Source organism: Prionailurus viverrinus, chromosome D4, assembly GCF_022837055.1.
Source record: "Prionailurus viverrinus isolate Anna chromosome D4, UM_Priviv_1.0, whole genome shotgun sequence".
In the NCBI taxonomy this organism is placed as follows: domain Eukaryota; kingdom Metazoa; phylum Chordata; class Mammalia; order Carnivora; family Felidae; genus Prionailurus; species Prionailurus viverrinus.
Genome location: NC_062573.1, coordinates 15,315,619 through 15,337,497, shown reverse-complemented (window position 1 = coordinate 15,337,497; position 21,879 = coordinate 15,315,619). Strand labels below are relative to the sequence as shown.

Genomic DNA, 21,879 nt, shown 5'->3' with positions numbered 1-21,879 from the left:
GCTGTCCCGTGCACACCTTCTCTCTTTCTCAAAATAAGTAAACATTAAAAAAAAAGAAAAAAGAGCCTGACTCAAGTTTTGTCAAAGGGAGAGTCTATGTCAACGGGGAGCAGCCTAAGGTCCTCTTGGCTTGCCTTTCCTGGCATGGAACCATTGCTTCACAAGCCAGGGCAAAAGTGACAGGGACCCAGTATTCTCAACATGCCACACCTGAGGAAGAGCCTCCGTTCCACAAAGAGGGGCTGAGTAGAAGAAGGTCCCTACTTCTTGACCACACTTGGACTTAGTGTCAGCAATAGGTGGCTGTGAGAAGGATGAGAAAAGGTATTGTTCTGTTACTGGGGATGTTCTGGGTCTCAGCAGTGTGGGACCTGGGGACAGGTTGCCATCTTGGTTCAAATACCACAGACTCTCACCTTTCTTATTATGTTTTCTTACCTAGCTGTTCTTCAATAAATGTTTCCTTATGTGCTGTTTGCCTTTAGGAACATTTCTGGAGTCCCCCTCTCCCCCCCCCCTTTTTTTTGTAGCTTCACTTTTACTGGGGAGCAGGTCAGTGGAGCACCTTATGACATCATGCCAGAAGTCAGTCCTCAGAAGTATTTCTTTTAAGATCCATGGCTGGCAAAGTTGTTCAAGGAGACTCAGGATGAAGGACAATATGTATTAGATTGTAAGTGGTGATTTTATGTATGCAGGAAAGGATCTAAAGCTTTGAATTAGTACACAATGGACGATTATGTGACTAACAATCCTGTAATGTTAGAGGTTAACTTATAGAATGCCATTAAGGTGTGATTTGAGAAAGCATATATATCCAGTAGAGGCGTGCCTGGGTGGCTCAGTGGATTAATCATCTGACTTTTGATTTCAGCTCAGGTCACGATCTCATATTTATGACATCGAGCCCCATGTCAGGCTCTGTGCTAACAGCACGGATCCTGCTTGGGATTCTCTGCGAGAAGTGAAAGGTTTCACTTTCAGAAATAAAACAAAAAGCTGTGCTGTCTAGTTAATAGGTTTACAACCTATTGGAAATATGTACGAACCTCTCCCAACAATGGAGTCCCAACTCCTTAGACACTTCACTTCCTGGTTCTTCTTATCCTCTCCATTTTGTGGGCTCTGCAATGAGCATGTGCCAAAGAACTGAAGTTTCTGCATCACGTGAGGGGATGTACATTTGTTCCAATCAGACTACTTTTTGCCTTACATGGGCATAGGCAACTTCCGGCTAATGGTGTAGCGTCTGTAGTCCTCAGCCAATGAGGGGAGGGGCCTGCACACTAGGAGACTAACCTACCAGAGTGTGTCTGTCCATTAGACACGGCTCTTGCAAGAATGTTGATTAAAGCCTGGCTTCACTGTGCTGAGTCTCCATGTCCCTCCTTTGATTGGGTCAGTGGGCTTATTTCTCACATTCACTCTCTCCCCCTCTCTCTGCCCTCCCCAGCTTGCTCATACTCTCTCGCAAATACATAAACTTAAAAAAACACATCTATGTCCAGTAGAGAAGAGAACCCCAAGTGTCGTGGTTTAATTGCTTGAAGATTAGCTGGTTTTATATCTAAATTAGAAATTTCATTTTAGAATTTCTTTTCCCACTGATTACATGAAACGTAGTTCTTTTCTACACAGCTTGTCATCCTGCCAGCTCCTTCATTGAGTTAAATAAAACTTTAACTCGTGTCTATTTTTGTATGAGAATTATGTTTTTAACAATCAAAAAATTTTACTTTCAAACCTCTGTAGTCTCAATTCTGATTTTTTTTTCCTACACAGATAGCACAGACCACAGGTAGTAAGATTAAGGAAAAGACAGTTTTTCTGAAACTCTGGCTCCTAAGGTCCTGAAGATTCTCTTAGCAGGGTCATGCACTCCTAGGGGAAAATGTGTTATGGACTAGTTTGTGCCCCCACCCTCACCCACCCACCAAATTCATGTTAAAGTCCTCCAGTACCTCAGAGTGTAACTATATTTGGAGATAGGGCCTTTAAAACTGTAATGAAAGTAAAATGAGGTCAGATGGGTGGGCCCTAATCCAATATGACTGGTGTGCTTATACAGAAAGACATAGACACACACACACACACACACACACACACACACACACACGACCGTGAGGACACAGAAGGCAGCCATGTACAAGTCAAGCGGAAAAGAAACCAACTATCTAATACATTACGCAGGGGAATATTTTGGGTTCCTTGGGACTGACCAGATGTAGGAAACCTTTGCTTCTGGGGGACATCATTGAAGAAATTATGGCTACCCCAAAAATGTATAGGTTAGAAGCAACAGTCTCAGTAAGGGTAGGGATCTGCAAATACTGCAAATACAAATACTGTAAAAGATAATTGTGCTGTTGGGAGTTTGTCACAAAATTCCCAAAGCCCTGACGTGGAGAGTAGGTATTTTTGTAGGTTGAGGCAGGGCCCCCCCCCCCCACTTCCTTCTGTATTTATTCAGCTTTCTGTGTATTTCATTAATCAGCTGGCCGCTTGGTTTAGACAAGATTGTTGGTCTATAATAGCCAGTTTGCAAAGTTACCAGAAAACACCAGGGTTCTATCTATAATGGTCTTAGTATTTTTAGTTCAGGAATGGAGGATGGGCACTGCCAAGGTAAAGAATTTAGGGCTGGTTCCACCATAAACTCCTACCACTGCAAGGCAATGGCAACTCTTTATTTATTCAACAGATAATCTACCATATGCTGGTCTCTGCATGGGTGCTTTAAGGAAAAACTTACTGAACAGGGGTTATCATTAGAATCCTGTAATCTCTTTAATCTTCATGCCTTTATTTGTGAGAATTCAGGGTAATTAATCTGAAAAAAATTAAAAGAAAAAAATTTTTAATGTTTATTTATTTTTGAGAGAGAGAGAGAGACAGACAGAGACAGAGACAGAGACAGAGACAGAGACAGAGTGTGAGCCAGGGAGGAACAGAGAGAGAGAGGGTGACACAGAATCCAAAGCAGGCTCCAGGCTCTGAGAGCTGGCAGCACAGAGCCTGATACAGGGCTCGAACTCACAAACTGTGAGATCATGACCTGAGCTGAAGTCGGATGCTTAACCAACTGAGCCACCCAGGCACCCTAAACAAAATTTTTTTTAATGTTTATTTATTTTTGAGACAGAGAGACAGGGTGTGAGAGGGGGAGGGGCAGAGAGGGACACACAGAATCCGAAGCAGTCTCCAGGCTCTAAGCTGTCAGCACAGAGCCTGATGGGGGACTCAAACTCAACCCATCAGATCATGACCTGAGCCAACTGAGCCACCCAGGTGCCCCCACAGTAATTAATCTAAAAGTGAGCTAACTTGTCATGCATCAGGCACACAAGCAAACAATTTTGTAGCTTGAAGATCTGGTGTGTGTGTGTGTGTGTGTGTGTGTGTGTGTGTGTGTGTGTGTGTTTAAAGAAAAAAACCCTGGAAGCCATGTTTTGAATATACAGATCTTATGCTTGTTTTGGAAAATCTGAAACTGATAGCCACTGTTCTTGGACCCTATTGAGAGATGTTTAAAAACACTAGATATCAATAAATCAGGTAGATTCTTCATATATATATATATATATATATATATTTTTTTTTTTTTTACTTGTTTAACCAGTATTTGTTAAGTACACAGGGTAGTGCAGTTGGTTCTGGACATACAATGCTGGCTTTTAAAACAGCACCATGGGGCGCCTGGGTGGCGCAGTCGGTTAAGCGTCCGACTTCAGCCAGGTCACGATCTTGCGGTCCGTGAGTTCGAGCCACGCGTGGGGCTCTGGGCTGATGGCTCAGAGCCTGGAGCCTGTTTCCGATTCTGTGTCTCCCTCTCTCTCTGCCCCTCCCCCATTCATGCTCTGTCTCTCTCTGTCCCCCCCAAAAAATAAATAAACGTTGAAAAAAAATTAAAAAAAAATAAAACAGCACCATGACTTTGTCTTCATGGAGTTTATGGTCTAGTGCAAAAAACGGCTATTAACCAAATGATCATGCAAAGACAATAATAACCAACTACAGTATGCACTCTGAAGTCACCTACTGCTGCCTGGAAGTTGTTACAGATAACCAAGTCAGGTTTCATCAGCCTAATATTCTATTGCCAAAAAGGGGCCTTGCTGTGACCTCAAAGTGGATGTAAACTAGCTTTCTGTCAACACAGAGAACACTGCCTTGGAAGTCACACAAGCCACATTTTTCATAGTATCTGAGAACCAACCAACCTGTTCCAAGCACATAGCTGAGCTGATACTGAAATCTGAAGAAAAAAATTCCTGTTACCCAAAGGAGGAAGAGGGAGAGAAGAAAAATCAGGTAAATTCTTTAGAACTAGTTTGTAAGCCAGCATCAAGCTACAACAAAAGACACACCAGTCCTTTGCACCATTACTACATTCCTTGATGGCATGGCTAGAGTAGCTTTTCAACTTTAAGCTTCCCAGCAAATATATGTGTCTATGAAATTGGTCTACATAAAACTACAACAGTAAGAGGTATGGGGGGTGAGAGAATCATTGGGACATCCTAAACCTTCTTTTTTATTATTATTTTTTTAATTTTAGAGAGCAAGCATGAGCAGGGGAGAGGGGCAGAGGGAGAGAGAATCTTAAGCTCCATGTTCAGAACAGAGCCCCATGTGGGGCTAGATCTTGTGACCCAGGGATCATGACCTGAGAGGAAATCAAGAGTTGGACACTCAACTGACTGAACCACCTGGGTGCACCCCCCACACCTTTTCTTAAAAAAAGTAAGTTTTTATTCCTACTCAAATCATTTTATCTCTCTCATATTTTCTCATATTTATTGCTTTTGTCACAAAGAATAGATATGCAGTAGAAATCCTTAGGATAAATTAGGAAATTGGAGTATACAGCTATGATTAATATGTCAAAAATCTTTTCCAAAAGAAACACAAAATAAAATCAAAGGTAGTATAAAAATAATAAAGCATTAACAAACTAAAAAACAAACTTATTTGGGAGATCAAAACAACTGAAAAGCAAGTTCTTTAAAAATACTTCTGGCAAGATGGCTGAAGAAAAAGAAAGACACAACTAAAAAAAAGATATTAAAAAATGACTAAAATTACGAATTAGGTAGACTTTTAAAAATACTATAAAATAAACAAGGGCACTTAAATGGCTCAGTTGGTCTGACCCTTGATTTCAGCTCAGGTCATGATCTCATGGTTTCTGAGATTGAACCCCACAATGGGCTCTGTGCGGACAGTGTGGAGCCTGCTTGGGATTCTCTCTCCCTCTCTTTCTGCCCCTCCCCCCACCCCCTCTCACAATAAACAATTAAAAAATACTATAAACTTTTTTACCAGTTTGAAAACTATTATATAAAGTGGTTTAAATTATTAATAATCTTCCAAGTGGAAGGAGAGAGTGTGCATGGGTATAGAAAACACTGAATGTGAATTGTACAAGTTAGGTGACAGAGACATGAAGTTTCTTATACTAAGCTTTCTACTTTCACAAATGTTTGAAATTTTTCACAAAAGCACAGGCTTAAAAAAAAACACCAAGGCAAATAAAGTTTTGGAGGATGACAGAAAACAAAAGAATCATTTTGAAAACAGGCAAGTAAAGGCCAAGAATCAAGTGTTTACCTTGTCTGTTGATATGGGAAGTTTCTCTTATTATATAAAAGTAATCACAATAATAAATGCAAAAGGCAGGACAGAACTTTGCCATTTTGTTATCCTTACAAATTAATGAATTTATAGGATAGTCAACAATGGCTAGTACCATTTTGACACACTCAAATGCCCAATGCTATCTATGAAGTATTCTTCTCTCTCCCCACCCCCAAAAAAGGAGGGAGGTCAGGAGGAAGGTGAGGAAAGCAGTAGCTCCCAATTACAGAAAATCTGAAGTGGGGAGACATTAAAGAAGTAATATCATGGGACATACATACTCAGTGAAATCCAGACTGAATTTTTACATAGTAAATAGCTCAATTTCTTCAACAATTAAGTTGCAAGGGAACAACATCAAAATGATGGAAAGGAAAGCTATATACTGTATTGAAAGACTTTATCAGCAACTACAACATACGTACTTACACATACTTAAGTGTTTACAGATGACATATGATGACTGGGACTTGCTTCAAAATCATCCAAGGAATGAGATGAATAGATGAAACGAAATCAGTACTGGTTGCAGTGGGTATTGGGTACATGGGGGTTCATCACACTGATTAGTATATATTTGAGAATCAACGACAAGAAGTCTTGCTAAGCCTTTTGTATAAAGTCTCTTCCTTTAAGGATGCTAGTGAGCTAGGGGTCTTTCTGGCTTTTCTTGGTGGATATATGGGATTAGACATCAAATAGCCCATATGATCAGGCTTATAGTTGCAAAAACAAAACTACTTATTAATGAAAACTTTTCTGAATGAGTTGGGTGTAAAATTGTTCAAAAATGTAAAATTTACTTGAAAACAGTTTGTGCTTTTTGTTTTGTTGAAGGTACTATTTTTCCTATAGGTATGCATGGTTAGAGAAATGCTGTACATGTGCAGGAGGGTTACACTGTGAAACCCAGTTCATGGTATCTTGAGTACTTTACAACAGGTCTTACTTACTAGGATCGAATAATCAGCTAGGTTAAGCACCAAGAATGGTTTATAGCTCCTTGCTGAATTACATTTTTCAAAATCCTTTAAAAATTTTTTTAATGTTTATTTTTGAGAGAGAGAGAGAGAGAATCTGAAGCAGGCTCCAAGCTCTGAGCTGTCAGCAGAGCCTGACACGAGTCTCCAACTCACAAGCTGTGAGATCATGACCTGAGTTGAAGTCAGATTTTTAACTGACTGAGCCACCCAGGCGCCTCTCAAAATCCTTTTAATTGAAGTATAACACACAGATAAATGTACAAATCTAAAGTGTCCAAGCTCAATGAATCACCAGAAAGTAAACACTCCTGGATGACTGGTGCAAAGGTTAAGAAATCAAACATTAACCACACACCAGAACCTCTCATGCCCTCAATTATCACCTTTCCAAAGGTAACCACTATCTTGTTTTTGATGTAAATGGAATTATACATTATCTACTCTTTTGTGTACGGCTTTATTTGTTCAACACCACATCTGTGAGATTCTTCATGTAGCTTTTATGCAGTTTTATTATATATTTTGCATACCTATAAAGTATTCCATTTTATAGATCATTATGAAATCTCTTTATCTCTAATAATGCCTGATGCCTTAAAGTTTACTTTAATTAATACAACTAATACCAGTTTTCATTTGGTTAAATGGCCCTGCGTGGAACAGAATTATTAATTTTTCCTGGTGAACTATACTTTCTTTGTACCAGCAGAGTTGAAAGTTCTACATTCAAACCCGATGGCTTGTAAGTGTAGTATTTCCAACAAAATTATTAGAATTTTATCAGTTCAGTATATTTTGCTAGAAACACACAGTGATGAATTTCCACTAAAAGCTGAAATAGGAGAACAGAAAAAAAAAATTGATGATGTAGGAATAATCACTCAGATTGCAAAGAGTGGAGTTTAACACTTTGAACTATTCCTAAGTTCAATTTTCAGTCCTAGTTCAATCAACAAATGTTGGCCATTAAAAATCTGACATAGCTTTGATGGTGTCCTCTGATTTCTCCAACTGTCCTTCTAGTATTGGTATATCTTAGAAACGGCCACTGCTCTGAAATGGCTCATTTCTAAAAGTGAAGAGGGGCTCAGTCGGTTAAGTGTCCAACTCTTGATTTCGACTCAGGTCATGATCTCACAGCTAGGTTTGAGCCTAGCCTTGGGCTCTGCGCTGACAGTGTGGAGCCTGCTTGGGATTGTCTCTCACTGCCCCTTCCCTGCTTATGCTCTTTCTCCTTCTTTTAAAATAAGTAAAAAAAAAAAAAAAAAAAAAAAAAAAACACTTAAAAAAATCTTTTAAAAAATGAAGACTAGATAATTATTGCAGTGTATGTGTTCCTACATATTAATAATTAGCTATAGGATAGTTTCAGCCACATGTATTCAGACTAGAATTGCCTAGAGAGGCCTCAGGATCCATTCTGGGGGCTTGCTATTGAAGGCAAGAGTTTAAGACTATTTGGTTTATGGATTTAGGCTGACATTCCACAGTTACACAAGAGAGGAAAGACCATGTCAAGGCATGGGGAGAGGATGGCCATCTATAAGCCAAGGAAAGAGGTCTCAGGAGAAATCAACCCTGCTGACACATTGATCTGAAACTTCAGTCTCCAGAATTAAGAAAATTAATTTTTGTTTAAGTCACCTAGTCTGTGGTACTTTGTCATGTCAGCCCTAGCAAAGTAATAAAAACAGCAACTGTTTTTAAGAGTTCTCAAACTTGCAACTTGTTAATTACATTTTCAGCTTAAACTTTTCAAAAGGAGGTAAGCATTTTTTTTACTCTTCAGCAGAAACACCCCCACCACTATGCAATGCTTTCAAATTGGTCTTAGTAGCTTTCAGAACAGCATAGAAGTACCTCAATCCTGCGTACAGACATTCAAGATCTCAATCCTAACAGTTGGCAGGACAGAACCCCTAGGGGCAACACTGAGTACTGAGTAATGCCAAAGAGTCCTGGGTTCTAGTCCAGATTCTGCAATTAACTGTCATGTGGCCTTGGGCCGGTCACTTCCTTCTCTGCACTGCTGATCTTTAAAAAGTGTAAACTGAACTAGGTGGTCTCTTAGATCCATTTATTTCCAAACTACATGACTCAGGGATGGTTGTAAGCCCTCTACTGTGTAAATGAGCATTTCACAGAAAAGCAAGTTTTAAACCTCATTTGGCCATAGTGTTATTTTATCTTTTGTTGATAAAAATGTCTGTAATGCTGGAAAAAAAAAAAGTAATTACATTTACGGATACAAGAGATTTTACAGGCTAGCCAGCAAAGATCAATAGTGGTTACCTAATTTCCTATTCCATTAAAAATAAATTCCCACTTCCAAAAGATCCTTAGTAAAAGATTAAAGAAAACTCCTACAATCCAATAGGTCTTTAAAGAACACAGAAATAATACTTTTGTCTAAGTAAAAGCAATATATAGGCAGCTGCAGCTGTGTTACCTTTTAACTAAAAGCAACACAAATTTGGTCTGGAATGACACCTCACGTTTCAAGTATGTATACTAATCCCACAGGAAGCCAAAAACCGAACTGGAAAAAGTGTTCCAACTCTTGTTTGGCAATCGCATTTATATGAAGAGTTGTGCGTGTTAGACACTTACACAGAAAGGTGGAGAAAGGGAGAGAGGAGAAAGAGAACTCATGCAAGTGTGCCAATATGCTTGTGCTACAGGGAGAGGGCCATAGAAGTTGTTGCATTGTAGGACTATTAGAAAAGCACTATGCCCCTCATTATTAAAAATCATTCCTTAATTAATTAAAAGAGAGGTGGTTAGCAGACTTAGGGTTTCATCAGTTTTTAAAGTTGTATGAATATGTGCTTGCTATGATCCCTAACTATGACAAATTTAGATGGATGGCTATGAAAAAGAAAAGAAAATATGACATCATTAGAATTACAAGTAAGACAAGAAGAAACCCAAAGTACAGACACAAGAACACAGAAAAATTTTAAGAGAGTACAGATGTCATGACATTTATTAAAAGGCATGCTACAATGCTATACTTGTTAGGAAAAGAGATTAGAGATACCAAGTAATTGTCAGCAAATATACAAACTGAACGAAAATGGAATATACTGTAGTGTACAGAAGCTTGAATTAACCATGCACTACGCATTTAGAAAATATGTTTTTTAATATTTTATCTTCTCTTTGCATTTATAACATAATTCACTTAATCACAGAATCCTCTTCTTCCAACACCACAAACTGTGTTACAAATGAAAGCTGGTACTGCTGCTTATCAAAATATACAAGACAATTGATGTTTTATATAAAACCACTTTATATGTTAACTTGTTCCCAAAAACCTTTTTTTTTTTTTCTTTTTTGGCCTGGTTAAAAAAAATGTTGTTACAAATATTTACAGCATCTTCTTCTGTTAGATGAACATTCTTATAAACTGAAAAAGGGAATTTTATGAACAGACCACATAAAACACAAGACAATGTCAGAGGCTCCTAGCTGTGCTATTTTTTTTTTTCTTAAATACAGTACTGAAAATGCCCATCAAACCCTTGTCATCCTAATCCATTCTGTTCACATTTATACTCCCATTTTCTCTAAGTAGTCTATTCACCAATAGGAAGTAGAAAGTAAAGGCCGCTTTGCGCTGGGTCTTCTTGCAGAAAGGAGCTTGGGAAAAAATGCTTAATGAGAGGAGTTAAAACCAGAACAGTTAAGTCTTTGGTCAGAGCAATGAGGTGACATTTTGATGCAAAACTTTGCTTGGTCAGCAATCTATAATTAGTACTTTCTGGATATGGGATGAATTTTTAAAAGATCTGGGTAACAATGGTAAGGGGGGAAAAGGCCAGAGCATGTTTTGTTTTTTAAATGACATCAAAAATATCTATTTAAATATTTGTTAATACAACTACTACATAGATTCAAAAACTGAAAATAACAACAACAAAAACAAAATCTGTTTACAGTGCTGACTTAAGCTTGCTATAAGCAGCTTTCGATCATGACTATTATCACCAAGGTCACTGGACCAGACAAATATCCCTGTTTTCTGGAACATATGCCTCAGGTTACAAAAACAAAAATGACGACCACAGAGATTTAGAGCGGCTCATTCTTGGACCTGCACAATGCTATATAATGAATATCATGTGATAAAGGCAGAAGTGTAACTGAAACCTCATTTCTACAGTTACAATTCTTTGCTCGTATGAATAGTCTGTGAGATAACATTCTTTTAAAACTTTATAGTACATATTTCCTGAAAACCAGAATACTGATAACTACCTTAGTCTCAAATAGGAAGAAAAGGTCAATTAAGACTACTGAAGAAGGCACATAAACTTTGGTCCTGTTTTGTTTTCTTCCCTCTATAAAACCCCCCACTAATATTTTAGTAATTTTCTACTCTTTAAACCATTCATAACTGTTAGAATTTGCTGTGAAAAAAGACTGCAAATAGTCTTGTAGATAACAACACAGCTCTTTTGAAGGACAGCTGAGTTCTGTTTTCTTTAAAGGAAAACTTCTGTGCAATCTAAATTGTATTTTTTTAGCACAATAATAGAATATTTTAAGTCTGGCAGTTTTATTCTTGTTAACGACTGATCAAGACGAAAGGCTAAGAAAAATGCTTTTACGCATAGTCATGCTGTCTTTTTGGTTTAAAAATAGCAGTACACATTAGGTTTTCTAAGAGATAGATTGATAGTTTGGCAAACTTAGGGTTTTTAAGTGACTCAAGGGGGGGGAAAAACACATACTTTTGAGCTTGTCACCTTCTGCCCAAAAATATTTAGTGGGACCAGAAATTACATGATAATATATTCATTATATAAATTCCACTGCCTAATGACATTTATGAGAGTTATCTCTTTATCATCTGAAGCAGAACCAATGATCACCATCCTAGGTGGAGCCAAATAAGACATTGCTCCCTTAAGGAATTAGGCAGGCAGAAATTAAGTCTTTAAAAATTGTGAGATCTGCAACTTTTAACTACAGAATAAGAAACATTACTAAAAATAACATCATAATATTTACTTTTAAAGACTATATGGCATTCAATTGGAGCTACTGGGGAATTCTGATATTCTTCAGTAAGTTATTAAGATATTAAGATACTGGGTCATTTTTCTATTTGCATCTCACACAAAATACATTTTACTGCTATGCAAGTTATTTAAATCTCAAACTTTTTGGCATACATTGCTATTGCTGAACGTGTACTGCTATTTTTTGAAGACCTGAATATATATACTTTGTGTACAAGTCAAGACACCTCCAAAAGTGATTAAGACAATAGTCCTTAAAATAAAGTAAATAAACTTAAAAATAGGATGCTATGACAGCTCAACAGTGAAAATAAACATTGCTTAGAAGATACTGAATAAATGTATGCCAAAACAAAAGTATGAAGATCTAGTTTTTCCACTACCCTGATATCTTTAAATCTCTCTACAGAAACTATGCCAACAAATACTGTAGACCTCTATAATTCAAATAGTAAATAACTCAATATGGGCAATATCCATGCACTACAGCTAATTTCAGACACAAATTGAAGATTTCAAACATACTGTTTTAGACAAGAATATCTCACTTTTCCAAATCTTAATTTGATTTTGTCAATAAATTAAAATGTATGTAATGTGTATATGTATGTACATTAGAAGAGTGCATGTATATGTATACATACTTACCTACCTACACACACACACACCCACCCACACACACACACACATCCCTGAAAAAGATTCAAATGTTCTCTCTCAGATTTAAAGGCCATTCCCTACTTCAAAATTAACATTCAACACTATTACTATCTCCTTTCTGCTACACTGACACTAAATGTTATGAGAATCATGAATTAAAATTACACAGTAATTCCTAACTCAAAGCAAACAAAATAATCCAATAAATGTGACACTGAAAATTATAATAGTGCCTGTATGGAAGGAAAAAAGAAGCAAATTTGGGGAGATTTCTCAAAAAAAAAAAAAAAAAAAAGAAGTTGTTTTTTTTCCTCTCCCCTCTTACCAGAGGGGTAAAAATGTGTAAACACACATTTTGTAAAGTGAAAAAAATAAAAACTATATCGCTAATTATTACTATCTATTCAGCCAATGCTAAAATGGATTCATTTGAAATGAATCTCAATTTAGCGGCCTCCTTCCTAGTCTATCAGATACCTGCTCCTCAGTGTGAAGTGAATTCTGTTTTTTATAACCTATAGTATCTTTTGTAGTCTCCAATTTTCTGTAAAATCTTCCAACATTCGAATTAATGGCTGCAATACAGTAAAGAAGTTGAGATATTCTTTTTAAAGGTGAGATGAGCTACTCTGAGAATCTGAAAAGTGTAAAAGGGATGGACAAAAATGACCCCTATGACAAATTCTGCTTTAAAAAATCTAATCAAGCACTGAAAAAATAATGAACAAATGCAAAGTTTCTTATTAAAAAGAAATAATTTTACATTATAGAATCACTGAAGTAACATTAAAATGCATTCTTACACTCAACCAAAAAGAGAAAGGGACAGAGTATGAGAAAGGACCCACCTTCTCATACCCCATATAATGTGGACACTTAGTAATAAAGTTACATTAACAAAGAAAAGCATCGCACTGTACTGAGAAAAACCAAGTAATCCTGAGACAAATTCTAATGGATGATAAAGGTTAGACAAGATTCAGAAACTGAAATTGTATTTTATAGTCCCAAACTGGTATGCTATAACTGGCAATGACCGCTATTGGTCACAAAGTGAAGAGGCCTACAGGTGTGCAACTGAGTTATTCCCCAAACCATTCACCCTTCCCCACCCCATCTCTGCACCAAAGCACCAAAAATTTGAATAAAAACTATTACTTATTGAAAACCACTTAAAATTGCAATGAAAAAACTTTAAAATCCTTACCAAAACAGGGAAAGAAAAAACGAAATGCTCACCAAGCCCACAATATAGCTTTCAAGATACTTAGATAAAATTCTAACCTATTGTATCATAAGCACATAATAAGGCACATAATAAGAAATTAAGTAAATACACAGTAATTCTGAATAAGTATTAGAGATTATAGTGGTACAAAAAACCCTTGAGATTAATTTTTTTCTAAAAGAAGACCTTACCAAAAATAACTTTTAAAAAATCTGTCAAACCATATGATAGACCTGAATATTTTCCTTGTAAACTTTTTTTTCTGAAAACAATTATAAAAAAGTAGTTTATAAGTAGGATTATTTTTCTTTTTAAATTTTCGAAGATCATATTACTCGGCAAATAGTATCATTTTGAAAATTAAACCATGATTTTTCCTCATAAAATTACTATTTCTTTTGACACCTTAACAGATCTTGGATTCCACTTAATTTCCTTTGGGGACAACTGAGACACTTCATTTCTCCAAATAGTCTTAAAAAATTAAAGATATGTATTCTTCAAAGGAGTGTCTTACAGTGAAAAAAAGAAACAATTGAAAGAAAATGTGCAAGTTTATAAATTTTCTTCCAATACAACCCAATTTGTTTATGTATAATACCTATCAATATATGCCTAACAACCGATATAATTTAGAAGTGAACATAATTTCCTATAGGGGTCGAACTTCTGAATCATAAAGTTAAAAACTTTGTTGTAAGTAATTTTAAAAGCCTGTATGTTTAAATTTTTCCAAAGTACAAAGGAGTTTAGAAATGTTGTATAAGGCTGATCTGGACCCAAACTAAAAGAAAGACTGTCCTCTTGAAATCCAATTTAATACAGGGAATTAAATTATTAAAAAAATTCTTTTCCTGATTTGTTTTTCCTGAAGGTTATTTTCATAGACACTAAGGTACAAAGGAAAAAACGAACCTTTGATCACATACTGGCAAGGGGGAAAAATGGAAAAAAAGAACGTCCCTTAATTTTCTGAATATACTTGGATATCAAACTCAGAGTTATTTTTGTGAAAGAGGCAGAATTGGTCTTGAGTTGCTTCAGTCTATGTCTGAAGGTTTTACTGAAATTATGGTCCAGTCTTAGGAGAAAAATTCACAGAAAAATCAGATTGTAGATTTTGAGAAGGAAACTCTGAGGTGATGATTTTCTCCAAGGTCATGGTTATGAAGTTCAATGAGGGCCTGGATTGCTTCTTCCACAGATCCCAACTGAATGAGTGCCATTTTGCGATCTTTCCTGAAAATAATGGAAGAAATATAAAAAGTATGTAGAATTAATTTTACCCACAAATCTCCCCAACCCTAGAAGACTTCATTGAACTACCTTTAAAATTTGCACACCACTTAAAATAATGTATTTCTTGAAAGCATGGACTTACTGAAAGAATTTAAAAGCCTTCACTGAACATCCAGCTTCTGTGAAAAGGTTCTTCAGATCATCCACTGTAACAGAAGGGCTGTGAAAACATCACAGAGAGTGTCAACTATCTTAGCCCCAGTTCTCAAATGAACCAAAGATTAATTTTCAACTGTCAAATCTTGAGAGTATCTCACATTTCTAAGACAATAAAGCCCTGAAAGGGCTTTTGGAACTGCCCTGAAAGATGTTCAAAGTTGACACATACATGTTCTAAAACAATGTACTTTGGTCTAAAATCTTTTGCATAAAATACGGGCAGGTATTGGGGCACCTGGGTGGCTCAGTCAGTTAAGCATCTGACTTCAGCTCAGGTCATGATATCATGGTTCATGGGCTCAAGCCCTGCGTCAGACTCTGTGCTGACAGCTCAGAGCCTGAAGCCTGCTTCAGACTCTGTCTCCCTCTCTGTCGGCCTCTCCCCTGCTTGAGCTCTCTCTCTCAAAAATAAATAAACGTTAAAAAATTTTTTAAAAACACGGGCAGGTATTTAAAGAACAAGAAAATCTATCTGTATTTCTTTTAAAGCGATAATTACCCATACCACTGGCTTCAGTAATTAATGTTAATGGTATTTCCAAAACTACTTCTAGTGTTTCCAAAATTACTTCCCAGTTCTGACTTGTTGGCTCTTGACCAGATGTCTACATTTTTAATGGCTTTTAGGGTAATTCTGAATACACGTATGTGGGAGTCAGGCTCTAAGATGCTTCCCCCTCCCCTCACTACTATTGCCTCCTAGTATTCAAGGCCTTTAGATACTCCTCTTCCATAAGGAAGAGATGTCCTCTGTAACCTTTAGGGTACCATAGAAACAATATGTTTGACTTCTTTTTTTTAATGTTTATTCATTTTTTTTTTAATTTTTTTTTAACGTTTATTTATTTTTGAGACAGAGAGAGACAAAGCATGAACGGGGGAGGGGCAGAGAGAGAGGGAGACACAGAATCAGAAGCAGGCTCCAGGCTCTGAGCCATCAGCCCAGAGCCCGACACGGGGCTCGAACTCACGGACCGCGAGATCGTGACCTGAGCTGAAGTCGGACGCTCAACCGACTGAGCCACCCAGGCGCCCCTCATTTTTGAGAGGCAGAGACAGAGCATGAGTGGAGGAGGGCCAGACAGAGAGGGAGACACAGTATCCAAAGCAGGCTCCAGGCTCTGAGCTGTCAGCACAGAGCCTGACGCTGGACTCGAACTCACAGACTGAGAGATCATGACATTTAACCAACAGAGCCACCCAGAGGTCCTGACGTGTTAGACTTCTAAGGCTAAGAGACATTGCAATTCCCACCCTGCCCTCCCTTGAATCATCAGCTCTGGAAGAAACCAGCTACTCTTTCAGAGGGATGTTCAAACACCCATATGGAGAAGTCCTTTGTGGCAAGGAACTGAGGCTGCCTGTCAACAACTAGATTCATAAGTAAGTGAGCCACCTTGGAAGTGGATCCTGTAGCCCCAGTTAAAACTTCAAATTTTTGAGACACTCTAAGTTAAAACTAACCAGCTAAGCCACTCTGTATTCCTGAATCACAGTAACAGTATCAGCTAATAAACATTTTAGATAACTAATATAGTGGCCTATCACATGAGAGTCAACTGACTAAATTATTCCAACATAGCAGTTGTCCTATTCACTAATTTCTTATGAGATGATTTAACTGCCATACTGTCTTAAGAACACTGTATCTCATCTCATAACTGCCAGTAAGGATGGTGCAGGAGGACAATGATTGGTTCTGCATGGAGACAGATCTGAGTTCACATTCTATTTCTCATTCATTTGGTGTATGACCTTGAGTAAGGTACTAAACCTGAGTTTCACTGATGAAATGAAACAAATGACTTTATTTCAAAGGTTTTTAGGTATGAATTAACAGAGAAAGAAAGAAAGAATAGTGGTTACCAAGGACTGGAAAGTAGAGGGAAATGGGGAATTACTCTTAATGGGTACAGAGTTTCAATTTGGGATAATGACAAGAATCTGGAGATGGACAGAGGTGATGGTTGTACAATCTGAATGTACTTAATGTGAATGCACACCAAACTGCACATTCAAAAATGGTTAAAATGGGGGCACCTTAGTGGCTCAGTCAATTAAGCATCTGACTGGCTCAAGTCATGATCTCCTGATCTGTGAGTTCAAACCCTGCATCAGGCTCTCTGGTGTCAGTGCAGAGCCTGCTTTGGATTCTCTCTCCCCCTCTCTCTGTCCCTCCCCTGCTCTCGTGCACACTATCTCTCAAAAATGAATAAACATTTTTTTAAAAGGTTATTATATGGAGATTAAATGAGGTAACAAATGTAAATTGCCAGCATGGTGCCCAGAACTTGGTAGATGGTTCAGTAAATATTAATGTCCTCTCCCTCTTCTGCCTACACATCCTATGTAGGCTGCAACCTGAGACCAGCCCCTAGATAATGTATTTAAGAAGGTAATAATGACAAGAGCCTGCCCTGGTATCCAAATATGTTGTCGCTCTGTCTCCATAATGATGAGCTGCTACATTTCTAGATCCACATAACCTAGAGATTTTTTAAGGGACTCCTCCAGTTTCTTAGCTGGCATGAGATTTGAGCCATTGTCCAATTCAGATTCAAGGTTCCTTCAGGTAGCCTACCCAGAGACTAGCTGGCAGCCTGAGCACTCAACATTATTTTGGGTGATTACTTTCTATTCCTATTCATCCCCATTCTCATTCTCAATAATGTTCTAGAACTTTTTTACCCTTCTCCATTCCCTCAAGTCTTTAAATTTCTATACACATGGCCATACACAACGCCACTCTTTCCAAAGTTTATTCTCTTTTCATGTATTAGATTAAGTTACATACAACTGCCATCTTCATATGTGCTTAGAGTACAGAGCCTGCTTGGGATTCTCTCTCTCCCTTGCTCTCTGCTCCTTCCCCACTCAGCTGTCTCTTTCTCAAAAATAAATAAATAAACTTAAAAAAAAAAAAAAGATGATGACTAAAGAACAAGTCTCCTACAACACTGGTTAAAATGCAGTAGTCACAATAAAGTAATTTTTAGCTTTTGTAAACATTTAAAAAATTATTTATTTTATTTTTGAGAGAAAGACCACAGGAATGGAGAAGGGATGGAGAGAGGGACACAGAGGATCCAAGGAGCTGAAGCGGGCTCTATGCTGATAGCAGCGAACCCGATGCAGGGCTTGAACTCACAAACTGTGAGATCGCGACCTGAGCCAAAGTTGGACACTCAACTGACTGAGCCACGCAGGCACCCCTATTTTTTTAAAAGCTTATTTTTTATTTTGAGAAAGAGAGAGAGAGAGAGAGAGAGAGAAAGGAAATGCGCACATGCACGAGGTGCGGGGGTGGGGTGGGCAGAGAGAGGGAGAGAGAATCCCAAGCAGGCTCTGTGCTGTCATTGTGGAGCCTGGTGCGGGGCTCAAATTCACAAACCCTGACTTCCACGATGTGAGTCAAAAGTAAGAGTCCAAATGCTTAACTGACTGAGCCACCCATGTGCCCCAGAGTAATTAACATATACATGGTTTTGTAACTTGTAGATAAAGAATAGAAAATTCATTTTTACCATATTCTTAGACACATAAATTATTTGAGTTTGTTATGTTAATTCTTTACTTCTATACAAAGGGATGAACAAGTATGTACCAATGGAATATTTCTGCATAAACTTATTTTTATGCCCTTTTATAACTGAAAGGTAACTAGTTGCTAATTCTCCATTTGGAAAGAGACTTATCTTTCACTTTTGGTGTATGACTAGAGATATGACTTTAAGACATGATGGTAAATAAGTAATCTTGTAAGAAATTGGTGACTAGGACAACTGCTACGTTACAATAATTTCAGAGTTTCTACCTCTCCCAAACCATATACTGTAGACTATTAATCATCTAAATGAATAATAATTAATTAGGTACATACGGGATGTTGGAAAGATGCAGAGTGGCTGATGGTGGAAAAATATTCTGGAAGTTTTTAGAGCCAGGTTTTTTAAAGCGATGCAAAGGACTATTGCTAAAATCCTTAGTCAGACCTTGGTCTTCTTGTCCCTCTCGGGGAAGCTGAACTGCCTGATGTTTGGACAGTGTAGCACGAAGCACTTTTCCGTAAAGTCTCTGCCCACTCAGGTGGTTCATGGCTAGTGCATAGAAGAAAATTAAGAAAAGTTTGGGTATTAAGATAAAGTTCTTGTAAAATTTGTCTAAATTATCATTAAAGTCTTTTATTTAATCACTTAAAATTATATTGCCAGTTCTGGGTGCTATAATAGTTTTAAATTCAAAAACTCTTACATATAGAAATGTATTAAATGACTTTACTATGATGAAAGAGAAGCAATTAAACAAAAAATAACTATCTTTCTAGCAGAGTGCTAGAAAGTTCCATAGTGCACAGAACAAGTGCTCAGGAAATGGTTATTGAATAAAGTATTTTAATCTCAAGCAACACATTGTTTTTTGTTTTTAAAAGCAGACTCCATGCCCAAAGTGACTTGAACTCATAACCCTGAGATCAAGAGTTGCATGCTCTACCGACTGAGCCAGCCAGCACCCCTGGCAACACATTCTTTTAATAAAAAAATCTGAGTAGTAATATTTTAAGAGCCACTGTAACTATGAACTATAAGGCCATGGAATGAAACTTTCTTACACCATTATTATGAAGTTTGCTCAAACTTTTAAGCCATGAAACAGTTACAGAAAACTTAATTTGGAAGAAAAACAAATAAATAAACAAAATTAAATGAAACAAAAAAAAGTCACATTTATTAGTTTATACTTAATGGAAAAAACCTAGAGTTTATAAAGGTCCAAACGTCAACAATATGTTAAAGTAGATAAACGAACTTCAGACTTCAAAGAGCAATAATTATTTTTTAACCTTTTTTTTTTCCCCTGAAAGAGAGTTCGAGCCTGAAAGGGAGAAGGGCAGAGAGAGGCAGAGAGAGTCCCAAGCAGGCTGTATGGCCAGCACAGAGCCCGATGTGGGGCTCGATCTCACAACTGTGAGATCATGACCTCAGCCGAAATCAAGAGTCAGACGCCTAACCCACTGAGCCACCCAGGTGCCCCTCTTTTTTTAATCTTAAACCAGAAGTAGGCTCAAATAATAATGAAGACATCTGCGTAAGAAGGTACCCTTCAGTAAAATGATAGTCCTACCACCTAGAAATTTATTTTATAGGCAAATTCACATACAAAAGGAGGAGGCTTTCATTACTACTATTAACCATAGTACCTAGCTGAGCTTGACTTGCATCTGCCATCTGAACCAAGGCATTTTCTTTCTTATTAAACATAATCTTCACTCGATGTACATCACCATATACTCCTAATGGAAAAGACAAAACAAAACCTTAATTAAACAAAAAAAATGCCTGCTTAATGTTCAGTTTTACTCATACATTTAAAGAAGGCTTCTTTTCTCATATACACATTCCCTGGGCAATTCCACACATGTGCTCCCAAATTAACAAATTTGCCTTCTATGTTCTAGATCTATTAGTGTACTCAACCCTTTTCACTTGGATGTCCCATAAACACTTCAAATTTAGTATGTCCCAAACGGATTCATTTCCCCTTTTCTCTCCCCGCTTCCACTGTTCACCAACTCTACCGATATATATTATCATCATTCATGTATTTGCTCCAGTCAGACACCTGGGACTCATCTTTTAACTGCTCCCTTTCCTTTCCATTTAGTCAATCACCCAATCACCAGCATCCATTGATTTTATGGCCTAAATATCTCTTATATTTGTCCACTTCTCCCCATCCTCACCACCATCAAAGCTACCATTATCATTTCACATCTAAACTACCGTAACAGCCTCCCAACTGACCTCAATACAACCAATTTTTCTGTATTAGTCTTCCCCAAAGTGGATCTAATATTCCAAAGGACTGGTAAAATGATTGGGGTATAGGGGGAAAATAGTCAAACTCCTATTTATACTGAGTTGATTATATAAGCTAATATGAAAAACTATATTTTACTAATTTTTTAATATATGCATGAAATTATAGGCAGAAATTTCTACAATAGGAAAAATATTGTTTTTTAAAAATTCAATATATCAAAATAGATTGCAGTTTACATGCTAGAGGGTATCACCAATATAATAAAAATAAGACCCTTAAATATCAGTAGCACCATAACCACACTTTGTTATGTGACAAAAAGAATGACTATGAGTATCTTCAAGGGACACAAAAGGAGTGCTGGTTATCCAGTGGGCAAGCACCTAACAGCAACTAAAGTCAGAGATGAATGGTACTTTTAAAAAAGACAAGTATTCTGAATTCCAAATTAGCTGTCCTTCTCAGAAGTGACAAGTGGCTGAAATAGACATTAAAAAAATAATACATACAATTTGTTCTTCAAGTTGAGGGTGATATTTTTTTAAACAAGTAAGAAATTAACTACTTTTAGAAAGAAATGTACATTAGTTATTAAAGAGACATGTGAAAATTTATCATTAATACATAATTTTGTTAGTGAAAATTACATGAATGTGTCATGAATAAAAACTTTACTTTTTTATGAACTACAAATGAGTATGAAGAATCTCTGTGGGATGATAGAAATGTTCAAAACTGGATGTAGTAATGGCTGCACAATGATGTAAATTTACTAAAAATCAATGATTTATGTACCTAAAGCAGGTGAACTATATGGTTATAAATTATACCTCAAAAAGATCATCTAAAAACCTATTATCCACTCAAAAATTTGAAACACTTTTCTAGCCTATTAAAACTTCCAAATAAAGAGTACCATTTGTTAACCCCATTTGTTAAAAAAATATTCTAATGCAGCAGTTGTCAACATCAGCTGATTTATTTAACAAGAGGAAAAAATGGAACTTTTCTAGGTAAAGTACAATGAAAACAAGTGGATTAGACTGAAAAATTACTAAATCAT

The 21,879-nt window shown here is 37.0% G+C and overlaps 1 protein-coding gene across 8 annotated transcripts in view; it reads right to left on the bottom strand.

Moving 5' to 3' along the window:
* Nucleotides 1–9,577: 9,577 nt before the first annotated feature.
* PTBP3 (polypyrimidine tract binding protein 3) overlaps nucleotides 9,578–21,879 on the bottom strand; it is a 121,897-nt gene continuing 109,595 nt past the window's right edge. For all 8 annotated transcript variants that reach the window (XM_047829513.1, XM_047829514.1, XM_047829515.1 and 5 more), the window contains 4 exons: nucleotides 20,194–20,286; nucleotides 18,877–19,093; nucleotides 14,920–14,997; nucleotides 9,578–14,777 (listed from right to left, as the gene is read on the bottom strand). In XM_047829513.1, the coding sequence (XP_047685469.1) occupies nucleotides 14,645–14,777; nucleotides 14,920–14,997; nucleotides 18,877–19,093; nucleotides 20,194–20,286 (521 nt within the window). In that variant the 3' untranslated portion in view covers nucleotides 9,578–14,644. The remainder of the gene's footprint in view (nucleotides 14,778–14,919; nucleotides 14,998–18,876; nucleotides 19,094–20,193; nucleotides 20,287–21,879) is intronic.